At 43.3% G+C, this 16836-nt stretch overlaps 2 protein-coding genes across 4 annotated transcripts; both read left to right on the top strand.

The window, feature by feature from the left end:
* LOC117960241 (peroxisome proliferator-activated receptor gamma coactivator-related protein 1-like) lies at positions 1-7654 on the top strand. Of its 2 annotated transcripts, none has more exons than XM_034898019.1 (11): positions 1-240; positions 1952-2056; positions 2229-2378; positions 3079-4831; positions 4938-4991; positions 5078-5960; positions 6045-6257; positions 6384-6444; positions 6527-6648; positions 6765-6916; positions 7229-7654. In XM_034898019.1, the coding sequence occupies exons 1-11, from the start codon at positions 16-18 to the stop codon at positions 7327-7329; spliced, it is 3819 nt and encodes a 1272-aa protein (XP_034753910.1). In that variant the 5' UTR covers positions 1-15; the 3' UTR covers positions 7330-7654. The 2 variants fall into 2 exon arrangements, with proteins under 2 accessions (XP_034753910.1, XP_034753902.1); XM_034898011.1 differs by having other exon boundaries at positions 6381-6444.
* A 575-nt stretch (positions 7655-8229) lies between these two features.
* On the top strand, positions 8230-16623 carry ogal (O-GlcNAcase like). 2 transcript variants are annotated; one of them, XM_034859939.1, is made up of 17 exons: positions 8230-8637; positions 8888-8939; positions 9639-9736; positions 10939-11069; positions 11527-11698; positions 12045-12143; positions 12252-12391; positions 12482-12626; positions 12925-13023; positions 13139-13383; positions 13473-13647; positions 13830-13915; positions 14122-14214; positions 14297-14385; positions 14471-14591; positions 14680-14809; positions 15720-16623. In XM_034859939.1, the coding sequence occupies exons 1-17, from the start codon at positions 8565-8567 to the stop codon at positions 15854-15856; spliced, it is 2085 nt and encodes a 694-aa protein (XP_034715830.1). In that variant the 5' UTR covers positions 8230-8564; the 3' UTR covers positions 15857-16623. The 2 variants fall into 2 exon arrangements, with proteins under 2 accessions (XP_034715830.1, XP_034715840.1); XM_034859949.1 differs by lacking the exon at positions 14680-14809.
* Positions 16624-16836: the final 213 nt, after the last annotated feature.

Here is a 16836-nt window from a genome sequence, read left to right as displayed (position 1 = left end):
CTGACCTTGGATCAGATGTCTACAACTCTCTTTACTCTGACTCAACTGGAACTGGTGGTCTCAATCAGATCCCAGGTCGGTGTTCTCTGCCCGCTTCCCGCCGGTGGCCACCACGTGTCTCCCTCTCCGGCCTGCCAGCGGATCATGTGGAGCAGCAACATGGCGGCGCGGTGGAGGGGGGAAGACGGGAATTTAAATGACAGCCACAGTGACTTTCTGGTCAGCAACACTGTCAATGAGGTACTGGTTTGCTCGTTTAAGCTAACTGACATCACAATAGCTGCAAACAAGCTAGTTTCGATGCTTTAATAGGTGGTGGTTTCGCGACGCGCGAGGCCACATGCACGCATGGCGACACGTGGCTTTTAAAGGCTTGTAGTACTAGTAAGGAGGTAGTGACCAGCGAGTTGGCTAACCTGGTCGGACATGCTACTATTTGACACATGTAGCTAGGGGAACATCTTACTGTCATTACGTCTTCGTGCATGTTAATAAATCTCCACCGACAAGAATTTACATGTGGAAGCGGGGGGGCTCATTTCCTCTGAAGCACAAGACGTTCCGATAAGGCTAGACCATTATTTCTAACACTGTCTATGGGCTACACCCTCAACACTGTCCTGCTCACTGCATTGGCACATTTCATTTTTATTTTATTTTGACTTAAACCATTACTGTAACATGACCTCCGTTCTTGTTTTGCTGTGGCACGCTTAATTCAAAGTCATTTCCAGGCAGGCACAGGGATAGACTGCTTTACTGTCACCCAAGAGCGTTTACATGCCCTGTAACCTTGTTACAGACAGGCCCTGAGAGCTGTTGTTTCCAGAGATGACGGGAAGGCCTAAGACCCGCCTCTAGGGCCACTTGTCTCCTCAATCTGACTCCTACTTACTAGCACAATTCTGTACCGATAAAACTTTGGTAGAGGCATTTGACAGTGTCACTGTCCATGTTTTTGAATTAAGCCACAGAGAGTTTTTACTCTACATAGTGTATAAGTTTAGGTATGTCGTTTTTTAAATAGAAAACACATTAAAGAACACACAAGATATCACAGAGAATTATATGATACAATATGAACGTTATTAATTTAATGTGTCAAATTATTTATGTAAGAAAAAGTAATTTGTTTGATCGATAAACATAGATAAGAATAAAACAAAGAGCAGCAAGGACTTCAAAAATAAGGGACATAAATCAAAACAAGAAATATTTCCCCACAAGTCTTGTTATTTTATGTGAGGACCCTCACATAAGCATACTTTTAAGCACATGTTCAGATATGTTTCCTGCTATTTTGCTTTCACTTTAGTTAACCTGAAACGATCACAGGATTAAGGAATTAGTTGATTGACAGTTGATGAATCAGCAATTGATTCATTGTTAAAGTCCCTTCAAGGAAAAGTGCTTGAAATTCACAAGTTACACTTTCTCAACTGTAGTTGTTTTTGTAGTATTTAATATTAGGAAACTAAATGTCTCTGGTTTTGAACTGTTGGTCTGACAAAACAGGACATTTAAATATGTGAACTTTGGCTTTCAGAAGTTGTGATCCATCCATCACTACTTTCTGATATGTTAGACCAAATGATACATCAAGTAAGTTGGCAGATAATTGTCGCCGCCCAATATTTTAGTTTTATCTATTTTTAATTAGTGGAATGTCATTTTAATTTGCAAAGAGATGTCTCCTTATTAATGCATTTATTCAGCGGAGCTGCTTTGCTGTATTTGAAGCATTGTCAGAATTGGCAGCTCTTACTGTTTATGTGGAAAAAGTTACTTTTGAGCGTTTTGAATCCTGTGCCTCAGCTTCTGGTCACACCAAGAGAAGAAGTGTATTGTAAGATTGCAGGGGGTAGTATTTGGACCAGATCAGTGTGCATTCAAATTAATTCAAACACATGGGTGTGATATCACATTTGTTTTTGTGTTTGTTTCTCTGCAGTTGGTCCTGGGTAGACATGACATGGAAGGCGTGGAGTTGGACACACAGTCCTGCATGGATCACTCAATCCTGGCCATTTTTGAAGACTCCACTGTCACATCAGAGGTATCATCCCATTATTATTGGAAGTTTAAAAGATGCCCAACCTTATTGTGTTGTTGATACCGTTTCTATTGACTCTCCTTCTGGGCACAACGTTGCCACTTGCCGCTTGTTGGTAGCACATGAATTTGGCATGTAAATGAATAAATCTGGATACTGGTGCCCCCTTCTTCAGGATAAGAGTAGAGTGGAGGAAGAGAGTGAGACCCTGCTGTCTGCCCTGACCGAGATGCTGGACAGTGTGGAGGATGACGACGGGACACCCTTTGACACCCTGCCAGACAACAAGCTCCTCACCCGGCCAGAACGCAGGGACAACTCAGAGGTGGGTGCACACTCAGGAGCAATACAGTTGCAGCAGTACTTCCTAGTTATTCTGTTCAAATTCATATTTAACTATGAGCACCTCATGACCATCCCATTAATTTGCCTTATAGCCTTTTTCGCTTTATTTGGACTTAGATGTCACATGATAGCGTAGATAAAGATGAGCCACGTTCTCTGACAAACAGAACTGAGCATGCATGAACACAATAGCTGCAAAGTAAACTTTTATAAGAAAGGTGATAAGATAAGATAATAAGATAATTTGTTTATTAGTCCCCAATGGGGAAATTACTGCACTACACTCTGTGTACACACTTTTTTTTGTTAGTACTCAAACACAGGCCTGAAATACACACACATGCTCAGGACCTATACATGCACTATACATGGAGAGATGTCAGAGTTAGTGGGCTGCCAGCTGAACCAGCGCCCTGAGCGGTCGGGGGGGTACGGTGCCTTGCTCAAGGGCACCTGGCAGTGCCCAGGAGGTGAACTGGCATCTCTCCAGCCACCAATCCACGCTCCCAACTTTTTGGGTCCATACAGGGATTTGAACCAGTGACCCTCCGGTTCCCAACCCAACTCCCTATGGACTGAGCTACTGCCACCCCCAATGTCCCAATTTGAACCTTTTCTGCTGATGAAAGAAAGTAGACTCCGAATGTGATCTGATTTTTGTCTTTGTCGCTTCTCTTTAGGAACTATCCCTTGCAGACAGACTTAGACCACGATCCACATCACCAAATGTAACCTTCACAATAAAGATTGATAAAGGAAAGGAAGATGAGAGCAAAATGGAGAGAAACAGCCATCTGTTCAAACAACAAAGTCAACCAATGTTTCACTCTAAGAATGAGAAAGCAGAGGCCGAAGTCGAGATCTTCACCTCAACTTCTCTCGTCAACCTGGTGAAGCTCATGCACCCCTACTGCCTGAAGCTGCATCTGAAGGAGGAGGGGGATAAACTGAGGAACAATCACACATTATTCTCTCGGGAAGAGGTGTGGAAGTACGAGAGACCCGGTGAAGAAAGCGATGAAGAGATAAATGTTGTGTCGGATGATGAGGTAGCTATAAGAGACACAAAAGAGGAAGAACAGGGAGGTGAAAGGAGTGATAGTAACAACCTCTTAAAGAGTGTGTTGCTGAACGGAAACTCATCCGGTACTCCACCATCCAGAGAGAGGAAAAGGGTTCGCTTTGGCTCTGTTCAAGTAGTTTCATTTGATGAATCTGTGGAAAGGGGCCTGAATGAGAAAAATCCAACAAGTGGAACTGTGTCCGTTCCAATGAACTGCACCGAAGCACTTGAAAATCCAGCTTGCTCAGCACTCGAGCCTCAAACAACGTCCTCGGAAGTGAACGGTGACAAGGCGGAGGTTCTGCCACCTAAAATTGAGACGAAGGCCAAATCCCTCAGCCTCCAACAGTACAGACAACTGCGCCAAAAGAGACAGCCCCTGGAGGAGAAACAGGGGAACTACACCACCAAGTGGCCCAGTGTTTCTGAGCCCCCAAAGGAGCTGACCCCCATCTTCTGTTCACAGGGACAAAGACAAATCAACTGTGGACACAAGGCTGCACACCATTATCTGGACAATGGAAGAAGTGGTGCTGATCAGCTCCGTAGATCTCAAAGTCTTGCTCACAAGACCCATTGCATCTCTGCTCCGGCCGAGCCTCACCCCTCAGAAGCCAAACCATCCACGAATCTACGTCGCAGCGGATTAAAGCGGCCAAGAACTGAATCCAAAACCATCTCACCTGCCAGTCTGCAGCCAGATGTCACAGCTCATCCAAACGTTACCGTGCCTGAAAGCAAAACAAGTCCAGTAAAGAAACCAACACTGCTCAGTAGTGACCCCCCGAATCCTGTCCTCCTCCCCCTGCCAGTTAGCCGCACAACATCACCAACCACTGTCCACTCCTTTTCAGAGTCCAAAGTGGAGTTCCTCAACAGAGACTCAGACCTTGACAGCACCAGGCACTTTCCAGGAATCCTAAATGAATCCTCAGGCATATCTCTTCAAAGACAGTCCTCCTCCTCAGGGCCAAAGCCAGAGGGGCTGTTAGTAAACCAGGGCAACACCACCCTGTTTCAGGAAATCAAAAACAGGCTTACTGAGATAGCTTCATGTGTCTCCTCCAGACCTCCAGCACTGTGCCCAACCTCACCGCAATTCAAATCTTCCTCAGAGTGTAAGAAACTACAGCCTCAAAGATGCAGCCTGAACCGGACCAAAGAAGCCAAGCTGGAAACAAAGACTCCTCCGTCACCAAGTCCAGAGACAGTGAGGCGTCCTTCCCTGATGCCATGCTTTGATCAGCCGTCTGCTCCCTCACCAGTGAAGGAGACGTTGTCAGAGGTTTACCTCAGTGGTTTCCCTTCGAAGGAACCACTGCCCACTCTTCCGTTTGGCTGTGAAGTGCAGAGTGCAAAAGCTGACTCAGGTAAACTGTTGAGACATGACCGTTCACAATTAATGATATATTGAGTTCACTGTGATGATGCTAATAATAAGTAATAATAAATAAAATCTTTGTATATCTACTTCAGGAATTGAAGCGCCTGATCTGACCAGCCTGCTGGAACAGTTTGAGGAAACACAAGGTGAGTAATCAGATTACTGACAACACCGTATTATCAGATACTGATGCCCAGTCTCGTGTAATGTCTTTTTATTTTTCCTCCTCAAGCTAAAGAGGGAACGGTGTGTGAGAACGAGCCGGAGCCCAAACTTGCTACTTCGCCTTCGAACTTACACACCGACAGACACGTGGACATGGATAGAACTCAAGGAAATCAAAGCATATCTGTGGAAGCACTTGGACATTTAAGCTCTCCAAGGTCAGTTGGGTCTCCAAAAACCCTCAGGAATTCACCACATCTTCAAATGTCAGAGGTTGTGGACATCCCAGAGCCCCTCGGCACTGACATCGTTCTCAGCACTGAACTGGATTTGCCACTAAGACGCAAAAATCCTCCACCCAAGGCCATCCAGATAATCGACCCCCGCCCTCTACCATCCAAGAAGACACACACTCACCTGTCAGAGCTCCCTGCTGCTCACAGCTCGCCTCACATTTATTCATCTGTATCCTCCGATCATGATTACTGCGGCCCTTTAAACCACTCACTTTCAAGTGCTACTCAGCGTAGCAGAGCCCCTAAACTCAAGGATGTATCTAAAACCTCTGATGGATTGTGGATGACCACCCACGACTCAAGTGCTGCTCCTGAAAGCAAAAAACAGACCTCCACCAGTGAGGCTAACACCACCATCCAAGCTGTTGATAACTCTGCTGTGGCTGTGATGCAGCATCTCTCTGAGCTACCCAAGACCAGATCAGAGACAAGCCCGTCATCAGTTTCAGACAACGCTGCCACAGAGCAAGACTGTGGTAGTGCGACTGAAGACAAGACAGCCCCGATTAGTCTCCCCACCCCTCCGCCCAGCCCTCCTGCCAGAGGGCGGGAGGAAAGGCGGTATCGTAGAAGATCGCCTTGTTCCGACTCCAGCTCTCGTTCCTCATCGTCGTCAACCTCCAGCTCTGCATCTCCCTCTCCCAAAAGACAAAAGTAATCATCTTCTGGTATGTTCAGTATTAGTCTTTCTCTGTCCTTAATTCTATGTCCCTAATTCTTAATTTGTCCACCCTGCAGGCACCGTCACAAGCGTTCAGAGAGCAGCTCATGTTCGTCGTCATCCCCCTCTCGCTCCATTTCCCGCTCCCCAGCCCGGCGCTACAGGTGGTCTTACTCAAGATCGAGGTGTAGCAGGTCAAGATCCAGATCTTGGTCCCGGTCTAGGTCCCCATCCAGATCCAGATCACCATCCCCGCGGGTTTGCCGTAGGCAGTGGGGAGAGGTTTACAGGTCAGTTAATGCTGGAGTTTAAAAGGAAATAAAAATGTAGGTGTTCCTTTTCTCTTTTGTCTTTCCTATAACCTGTAATCTCAATCTCTGCTTTCCTCTCATCCCAACTCCTCCTCCCGACAGCAGCAGAGAGTCCAGGAAGCTCAGGAGAGAGCATGAGATCAGGATTCAGAAACTTAAAGCTATAGTGAGTAACAGATTACTGACATGTCAGCTGATGTTTTTTTTTTGATTGAGTAACGTGTATTATAAAAACTCCTCTCTCATAGGATGAGCGCAGGGTGGTGTATGTTGGCCGCATCCGAAAGTCTATGACACACGACGAACTAAGGGAACGCTTCTCTCAGTTCGGAGATGTTGAATGTGTGTCGCTTCACTTTAGAGATAGAGGGTACGTTAAAAATCATACAATTATAAAAGGATGTTTCAAAATTGCCTTTACAGTGTTGTTTTGTTCCATCGATCTGTCTTTCTCAGTATTAAACCCTGCACCTTTTGTTCCCATAGTGACCACTATGGCTTTGTCACTTTCTACAACATGGATGATGCTTTTGCAGCCATCGATAACGGCGGCAAACTACGGAAGCCCGATGAGCTCCCGTTTGACATTTGCTTTGGGGGAAGAAGACAGTTCTGTAGTTCACACTACGCTGACCTAGGTGAGACTCAAACCACAACGTCAAGTACAGCTCTATACCATTTTCACTTGTTTAAACAACTGTATACCTTTTCTTTTAGCGTCTTCTGACAAAGCCCTCTAACTGTTTTTTTAGCGAGCTCTACAATAGACACTGTAATGTAATATTCCTGGTACAATGTGGGTTTTCTAATTCAATCATTGGCCAAGTTTTTATCCAAACTTAATGGAAATTTTAAACGAATTTCCAGTGAAGTGCCACAATAAAAAGCATTTTTAATGTGGAATTTATTGAACATAACATTGAGCCTAAAAATGTCCTTCTCTCCCTCAGATGCAAACAGAGATGCAGAGCCGGCTCCTGCCAAGAGCAGGTTTGAGGACCTCGACTTTGATTTGTTGCTGAAACAGGCCCAGAAAGGATTAAAGAACTAGCAGAGCTGTGTAGGAGGACAAGAACACCAAGCTCGATGTGGCAAAGATAGAAAGAACTGTTTTTTCATGAACCTCAGAGCCTTATGCTCAAACTTATGTAGCAAACTTTTGTATTTTAGAAGTTTTTTCATGTTTCGACTCTGATAGGAAGGCAGTTGAGTTTCTGCTGTGTACAGTTAATATGCACAAGTACTATATGTAGCAGTGCTAATTTGAAAACGTGTTGTTAGTGAAACCCACTTAAGATTTCTGTTTCATTCCATAACACTGATAAAGCTTTGTATATTTGTATATAAAAAATAAAGGCTCAGTTGTGTTTCATGATTAACTTTAGTTAATTTGGTTTATTTTAAATCCAAAGAACCATACCAGTGAGCCAGCATGCACAGTACCATCTGAGATTTCCCTTTTAATGCTGTTAGTCACGTATGTTTGACAAGTCAAACTGCTGCCACAGTACAAGCCAGTCTGACATATATGTATTTGTATGTTACATTCTATACATATATATGTCCTTCCTTGAAATTGAGAAACGGCTTAAATCTCACCTGTTGTCTTAATTATTATACCGGTAGTGACCCTGCATACTGGCATGTTGGTGAATCAACTGTCTAAAAAAAAGTTGCATTTATGTACTCACATGGAAACTGCACATAGAGAACCCGGTTTTACAAGTCCACCCTCATATAAATTAACAGGGTATCTAAACACTACAAGCTGGCCAAATGACGACAAAATGTAGTCAGCATATCTGGCAGTTAAAATATCTAATTTCACTGAGCCATGAAATGCGAAGTGTTCTTTGGGTTATTTTTGCCTGCTCCCTTGGTTGAACTGTTCCTTTAAGCCACAGGGACACGTACTGTCTCTTTAAGACGTTTACGCTCAAGTCCCCAGTCGGAAACCATCTCTGTTTCAGTGAACGCTCGCCTGTACTTCAGTAATCACAAAACGATCTGTTTTTTTATACGGTTACGGTATTTACAACTTAAGACTTTAGACCATGTGATTATCATGTTGCGCTATTCTCCCTGTGCTTAAAACCACCGACTGGTATGCGCAGGCGTGAGAGGACTGCAATAAAAGTCAAATCAAATGAACGTTAAAGGCAGGTACACAAAGCTTTGACTGACAACATCGCTGTGTCAGTGCTGGAGCTTCGGTCTGCGCAGTGGTAAAAGGGAAGCACACTTAGAAAGAGAGCACCACCCAACGCTAAACTATAAGAGTAAACCATGTCGAAACCAGGCAGAGCCGAGGGGCAACCCCACACTGGGAAGAAGCGGTTCATCAGTGGAGTAGTGGAAGGTGAGCAGACTGGGACCTGGGTCCCAAACTGGACCTCCAGAGTCCAGATTCCTGTGTCGATCCAGTTGGAGTAACGTTACAGCTCTTCAATCAAAATGCAAACATCCAAATTAGGCTGCGAGCTAACATGATGAACTTAGATGATGATGATGTATTTGGTAGAAATGCAGCCAGGATATTAATCATGTATGGATCACTTCTGGTAAGGTGACATCGTTTGGTGCATAACTTGATCTTTTGCTTGATGCAGGTTTTTATGGGCGACCATGGACTATGGAGCAGAGAACAGAGCTGTTTAAAAGGTGTGTTCCCTCTAAGTTTGGTATAGTTGTTGTTTCACACACATACATACAAACCACATTGAAGAAATATGAAATACATGTGAGAGTGTGGTAGAAACCTGGCTTGTATATATATATATATATAAAAACCACAACACAAGGTAAAATGTAGAGTTGCTTCATAATAAGTGGGATCAAATATCACAATATTTTTGACCAAATATCACAATATTGTAGTGTTGACAATTGGTACATTCACAAAATATTTACACAATGAAACGTTCGATAAATAAAAATCAGTAATGTAGACATAATGACTAAGTGGGTAAAGATAAATAAAAAAAACTGTCTGGTAAGTTTAAAAAAATGACGACTTTAAACCAGGAAAAGACTACTTATGCCATAGTACGATATCCAAAATCTAAGACGATATCTAGTCTCATATCACAATATCGATATATTATTGATATATTACCCAGCTCTTGGTCCATACTGGTGTTTAATTTTTTGTCCACCTTTTTGAATTTGGGTACAGGCAAAAAGATTAACAACACTGGACAAACATTATTTAGCAAACATGAATTTGTCATCTCCTGATGCCTAGTTTCATTTTTCAAGACCTTTTTAAACACAAAATGATCCAGCGTACTCCCAATCATGTCTATAACAACTGACATAATCCTGGATGTGATTATTAATTGCTGGTTTGGGGTTTCACAGAGAACAGAAGTGGGGTTTGAACACGTACCTGTACGCCCCCAAGGACGACTACAAACACAGGATGTACTGGAGGGACCTGTACTCTGCTGAGGAGGCAGGTGAGTTTCACCCCTTCACATGTCCTCCTTGTTCATTAAATGAAATCCCAAATCTCATCTGGCTCTTGGAACAGGTGTGTGTCCTGAGACTACCCAGTTACAAAAACCGCACAGGACTGTCAAACCGCCTCAATAGCATGATAATGAATCTTTTTACTTTAGCCTCTTTGATAAGAACTGTTCAGAGAGGGCACCAGGTTAGCTCACCTGGTAGAGCTGTCATCCCTCTCTCCACTTTTAAGTCTAAGCTTTCCTATACATTAAAAGCCTAAAAAATGCCACTAAAAAAAAATGTTGGTGGGGGCCACCACTATTTCTGACCATCACTACCTGGGTATCAATATCTTCACCCATAGTGTCATCTGGGATAGTTTTCTGCTCCCTCATGCATTCATATTCCATGAAGGATAATTAGGATGAAGGATATATATAATGAAGGACATTTTAATGCAGTCGGAAGGAAAAGTAATCCACGCAAACCTGAAAAGAGACCAGTATAAACGAGTGAGACAACATGCAGTCAACACTTGGACTAGATTTAAGAAAAAGCTGCATTAAAGTGCAACAACTGCCTAACAAAGGTCACAGTAATAATGATAATAATATGTAATAAATTTAATAAGTTTATATTACTTTTCATTTAGACCCCTAAATTTACAAATATCCTTCATACTTATGAATACGTATAAAACGCGCTAATGGTCAAATCTTGAAGTACATGTTGTCATCCGGATCCTCATTTACAAACGGAACCAAAAAAAATGAAAAATACTGAAAAACACAAGGGATGTCATCGTTTCTAAACTGTAGTCGCTTCTCATTTGATATCAGTGTCATACCAAAGTCCCATTCTGAGTCATCATTATCTCCACATTGTTCAGTGGAGCCTCTCCTTTGTTGGTTGGATGCGTCTTATCAGTAATCTTGCATACCGAAGGGCAGCGAAGTTTGGAAGTTTGACCCGTTAAACTCTTATGTCTCCAACGGCGCCGAGTGCATTTCAAAACAGAACACCGTCAAACTGGCACCTTTTGCAGAAATCACAGGCCTAATCATTTTTCATGGTTCATGTCTATCAATCCAAACTGGGAACTTGTGCATCGTTTACCTCCCAATAAACAGCATTCATTTAGGACATTTCTGTAACTGGGAGGACAGTATTAAAAGATTTGTTTTCTTCTCATCTCTTATTCTTTTCCCAGAGCAACTCATCGCTCTGATATCAGCGGCTAAACAGCACAACGTTGATTTCATCTATGCAATCTCTCCCGGCCTGGACATTACGTTTTCTAACCCCAAAGAGGTTGCCGCCCTGCAGAGGAAACTGGATCAGGTTAGGACCTGCATGCAGAGGTGAAGGGTGGAACATGAGAGAGGATTTAATCTCTGCTGCATGTAGCTTTATGGCTCTCTGAGGGGTTGTTTTGGACACCATATTACTTTATATGAAACATAAAGCAGTAAAATAGAAACGTTTATGCACCGCAGGTAGGTCAGAGGGCAATGGAGGGCACTGACACTGCTGCAGGTAGAAGGCTCGTTCGAGATGAAAATTCCTCTGATTCAAAAACATTAAAAAGTTTATATAAAACGTTATGTTGAATCAGTTCTGAACAAATCAGCTGTTAGATCAGCTGAGAGGCCAGCGTTTCCCAGCATGCCCTAGGTCCGTCTGGGTCATCTCAAACGAGCCAGGCGTGTTTAATTCCCTGTGCAATAAGGAACTTGAAATGGAAAAATCAAATGATCTTAAAATCTCCAAAGCCCACGCTATCTTCTTCCTCCCTCAGGTGAGGCAGTTTGGCTGCAGCTCCTTCTCTTTACTGTTTGATGACATCGAGACTGAGATGTGTCCAGCTGATAAGCAGGCCTTCAGCTCCTTCGCTCACGCTCAGGTGGCCATCACTAATGCGGTGTACCAGCACCTGGGAGACCCTGAGACCTTCCTCTTCTGTCCTACAGGTCAGGCTGTGGGGTTGCCTAAAACTGCTACTAAAAGAACAAGCATACTGCAATTTATTCCTGTAAAATGTTACAAATATTATTCAGTCCTGTTGAACACAGACTGGGGAGTTTAGAGCATGCAAACACTGCGAGACTGTATCTAGGGCTGCCCCCTCTTAGTCGGTTAGTCGATTAATCGGTTGTTCTCTGGTAATATCTAAAGTGGTGTTTCTTTGAATTTTTCTTTGTGTAAAAACTCCAGATTTGTCAATAAAATCCTATCAACAGAGAATTTCTTTGAGGACAGCCCTAGTAATACCTCTGTTTTCCATCATTGACATTTGTTTACTCCCTGTAACTCCAGATTATTGTGCTGCGTTCTGTACTCCCAATGTGTCCCAGTCGTCTTACCTGCACACTGTGGGAGAGAAGCTGCTGCCTGGGATAGACATACTGTGGACTGGTAAGGCAGAACGGACCCACTCGTAGTCTAACTGAACCTCCACAGAAGTAGCCAAAGGTACAGTTTACTAACAGATTTTGCACTTTCATGCTTATTTGTGTTATTTAGGTCCCAAAGTGGTATCTCACAAAATCTCTGTTGAGTCCATAGAAGAGGTGTCCTCCGTCCTGAGGAGGGCACCAGTCATCTGGGACAATATCCACGCAAACGACTATGACCCCCAAAGGCTTTTCCTAGGACCCTTTAAGGTACATATTTACACGTCTGTATTTATATTTATAGTTTGTATAAGCTCCACTCTGATCTGTATCTGGATTAATATGATGTTTTGCTGTTAGGATCGTCCCACTGAGCTGATTCCTAAACTGGGAGGAGTGCTCACCAATCCCAACTGTGAGTTCTACCCAAACTTTGTGGCCATCCACACCTTGGCTACATGGTGCAAAGCAGCCACAGATGGAGGACAGAGGGATGTGGAAATGAGTGAGTGTCCCAAGATGGATAAGATCTTCCCATATTCACTTCTATGCATCAACAAATTCTACTACTAGATCATGTAGCATAATTTAAAAGAACATGTAGCTCATGCAGGTCTTTAAGTCTGAAAGTAGTTTTATTTGTATGTAGTACTAACCTAAACAGAGACCAGCAGCTGCTTGAGGTCTTATCTTTAGGCACTCCGTTGCTAAGTGCTTTCAAACTTAAGTTAATAAAAGCAGAAGCCTGACATATACAGTATATCTTTTGTGCATTGTCCCACTGTCTCTCACCCCATCACCAGGCGATGAGGAGCAGGACCCCTGCTACAGCCCCAAGAAAGCCCTGACCCTGGCCCTCACTGACTGGCTGCAGGAGTTTCTGAACACCGATCAACCTGGAGGTAGAGAGTCAAGTAAAAGACACCTTTATTAAACCGCAAACAGATTGATAATAAAGGGGGGGAAAAATGGAGTGGGTATCGCATTGAGTGTCTCATCACCCTCCTCATCCTCCAGCTCGTCTCAAGAAGGAGTCATTGGGCGAGGAGCCCATGCAGACCGATGGGGGAGAGACCCCCCACGTTCCTGGAGCCGGGGAGAACCCGCTGTACACAGCCGAGCCCCTGACCCTGGATGACTTGAAGCTGCTGTCGGACCTCTTCTACCTGCCATACGAATACGGGCCGACAGCCAGGACCATGCTGCAGGAGCTGGATTGGCTTAAGAAACACAGTTGGGCTGCCGCTGCAGAGACAGACAAGGTAGTGTTGCGTGTTTTAGACTTCTGTTTTTTTTTAAAGCAGATACTGTTGTGAGTGTTCTTCATCCTGTAAATTAAAATTGTTTTTAGACTGCGGAGTGGTGCTCAAGAGCGCAGCAGTTTGATGGCATGTGCGAAGCGGTGGTGCAGATGTTTAATCGACTGTCAAACGCCCCGAACCGCTGCATTCTGTACGACCTCTACAACTACATCTGTGACATCAAGAGTGGGGTCGGTCTGGCTCGAGCCTACGTTAAAACACTAGGTGAGAATATAGAATCTTCGATGATCTAAGCACACAGGCTGGTGTGTAGAGGATACAGAATGTTGGGCGTGAGGGGGAGGATTTGCTTTAGGCTAATCTTAAACCTCATTTATACCTAATGTGAATCCATAAAAGTGAACCTACTTAAGCATCACATGTTGTAACGTGTTTGCTTTCCAAAGGAGGGCAGGGCCGACCCTCAGCCCAGCTGATGATCACTGATCCTGACCCCTGGGGCTTCAGAGGAGGCCTCTCTGGAGAGTTCCAGGTATGTCGATCAACGCTATGCCTAAACTAAGGGACATATTTGGTCATTTTTCTTACAGGTCATATTTAATCCATCATTTTTTCCAACTAATCACTAGGTGTACTTAATACGAAAAGGCATCCTGCAAATAGCTTCTTTTAAGTAGTGTTATCTCATTCAGTTTAGGTCTACACAAATATGAATATACTGTTTATTTGCACTGGCAGAGAATGCTGCCTTGCCACGGCAACAGAGACCTGTTCAGAGAGCCTCCCATGTCGACGGTTTACTGCATACGGCCGTACTGCCCTGAGGACAAGGTTAGGATACCAGCTCTTCACATATGATCCATTTTTGTAAAAATCCAGTAACAATGTTACACAGTTTGGGTTTCTGTACTAGACGGAGGTGCAAAAGATTTTCAGACAGATGCAGAGCGCAGGAGAGGGCGAAGTTCCTTCGATGATGCAGCCTCCACTTATCTGTGACGGGTAAGAGTCCGATTTCTCTCTCTCTCTCTCTGGACTGTTCGTGCTTTCATGCCTTAATCTGAACATTCCCTCTGGCCCACTGCAGCCTGTCAGCTGGCGAGAGCCCCCCTTCCCCTCAGTGTGCTCTTATCCTGGAGGATGAGATCGGGGTGTGTGGTTACGCCCTGGCACTCACCGACGCCAAACCAGCCGCAGACAAAATTCAGGTGATCAAATGCAACAGCTAGTCGTTTTTGTTCAGAATACAAGATGACAACAAAATGCATTACTTGTATTTTATTTTCATGCCTCTAGAGGGCAGTAAGTGACTCCGTGTTTAAGGACTTCCCCTCCCTGGTTACCGTACAAGTGCTGCCCCGGGTCACTGATCCCTCTCCAGCCAAGCGCATGATTGGTCGGCTGTTGTCCTCCATCAGGAGCAGTGGTAGGTCAAGGCCTTGGACAGTGCCTTTGATAATTCTTAGACGTGCCACATGGAACTGGCCTGCAACCAATTCACAAACTCAGGTTGAACATGAACAGGCTAAATATTCTCTACAAAGTTGTTTAGTCATAGCCAGTAGGCCTGCACAATAGTAAAAAAAAAAAAGTATATCAATCTCAATTCACCCTCTTCCCGATACCATTTTTTTTTTTTTAAATAACTTTGATTTTTTTTAGATGACTTTGATTCACATTTAATTTTACGAGCCAACTCATGACAAATGCTCCTACTTTCTTCTGTGAGTTTTAAACATAGACTGTCTGGGGTTTTAAAGTGCTCCCAAGCGCTGTAATACTCTCCCTTCTCTTAACTGAAGCCTCTATGTGCTGTAGGTAACAAAGAAAATCTGTTTGGTGCTGACAATTTTTGTTGTTGTTGTCATGGTTCATGTGTGCAATTAACATTATGCTTCGTGAGAAGAATCGTGGAAGAGAATCATAATTCCTATTATTCCCCAAACTGTGCAGGCCTACTGCCAAGCTCTGTAGGAAAACCCTGTTTCCCTCTCCTGGAGGCCAACGGAAATACACTAGAGTAGTGTGCCTTCTCTGCGGTTACCCGTATTCAGCAGAAAACATGCTTCAGTTTCTCTAAATCCTCGAAAATCACTTTAACATGTAAGACTTCAAATGCAGCAGTTATTAAGCAGTTTATAAAAAGAAGCCCTGCAGTGCTCATACCTTGCAAATGTCACAAACGTCTAAATATGCAGACACTGCAGCTGTACAATGATAATACTTGCTGGGTCTCATTTGGGGAGCTTTGCATCACTGACGCTGCATTACTTTGTTTCAGTGTTGATCAATTACATTTTAAAAACAAATCCACATTCTTTTCCATACCTTTGAAGGTTCCAGAGGAGTGTTCTGTGAGTTGAGGCAGAGCAATCGGAGGATGGTTGACTTTTACACTAAACTGGGCTCCTTCATACCCATACAAATGGCCGGTCTACCTCAAGACATACTTGCCATGGGAACACGCCTGTGAACGAGATGAGCAATCGCAAAGATTTTGCTCAGGTTTGAAATGTTTGGAGATCAAACTGAATTATTGCTAATTTTGCAGCATGTTAAACTGAAATCAGTTGGCATTTTAGTAACCATAATGTCCTCCTGCAAGGATGTAAAATAAGTCAAGGATATGCTTGATGAAATGTGTGCAACTAAGTACACTATAATGATGGAAAATGTAATGCTACTGATTTTGTAGACATGAACATTTTACATGTATAGTGAGTATTTAAATGAATGTGTTGTAACCCAGCAACAATGATGACATGTTTGCACCACCTTAAGTTTCTGATTGGTTACATCTGGCGGACACACTAAAAACCAAATGTAAACAAGACATTCAAACAAGATTATTTTCATTATTTGTATTTGAGAGTATGCAAAATGAATATATGATAAATATATAAAATAGCTGGTGTGTCACTTGTTCTCTGGATTTGGAAACTAATGATATTCAGTTTAATAACATGTTAAACGTATCACTTGTAGTGTAACAATCAGAAGTTGAAATGAGTCAAGTAAATAGACAACATAAATATGAATCTAATAACAGGCTTCAGTGTGCCTGAACAGGTAAGATAAAACAAGTAATATTTCAAGTAATTTAAGAACATTTGTTGCTATTCCATAAAATATTTGATCCTGTTTGTTGTTCCCCTGAGTGTCTGACCAGCAGAGTTTGGCTGCAGGAGAGGAGCGCCACATTACCCGATGTTTAATAGACCGACTGCTACTCATTTATACCTAATTGTACCCTGACTCCTCTGGAATATCAGTGTTTAATTCAAATAAAAGCATAAAAATCTTATTGGGTGGTGTCCGGCTAGTGACATTATCTGTGTGACTGGTGTGTGTTGCTAGTCACAGATGGGCCGCCTAAACTGGTCACACACAAACAGGATTGGTTAGTTGTCTCCCCCGGTGTTGGTGTGGCATCCTCCTGTCCTTCAACCTTCT

The sequence above is a fragment of the Etheostoma cragini genome, chromosome 2 (assembly GCF_013103735.1).
Source record: "Etheostoma cragini isolate CJK2018 chromosome 2, CSU_Ecrag_1.0, whole genome shotgun sequence".
Taxonomy (NCBI): Eukaryota; Metazoa; Chordata; class Actinopteri; order Perciformes; family Percidae; genus Etheostoma; species Etheostoma cragini.
This window is presented reverse-complemented; position numbering and strand designations above follow the sequence as displayed.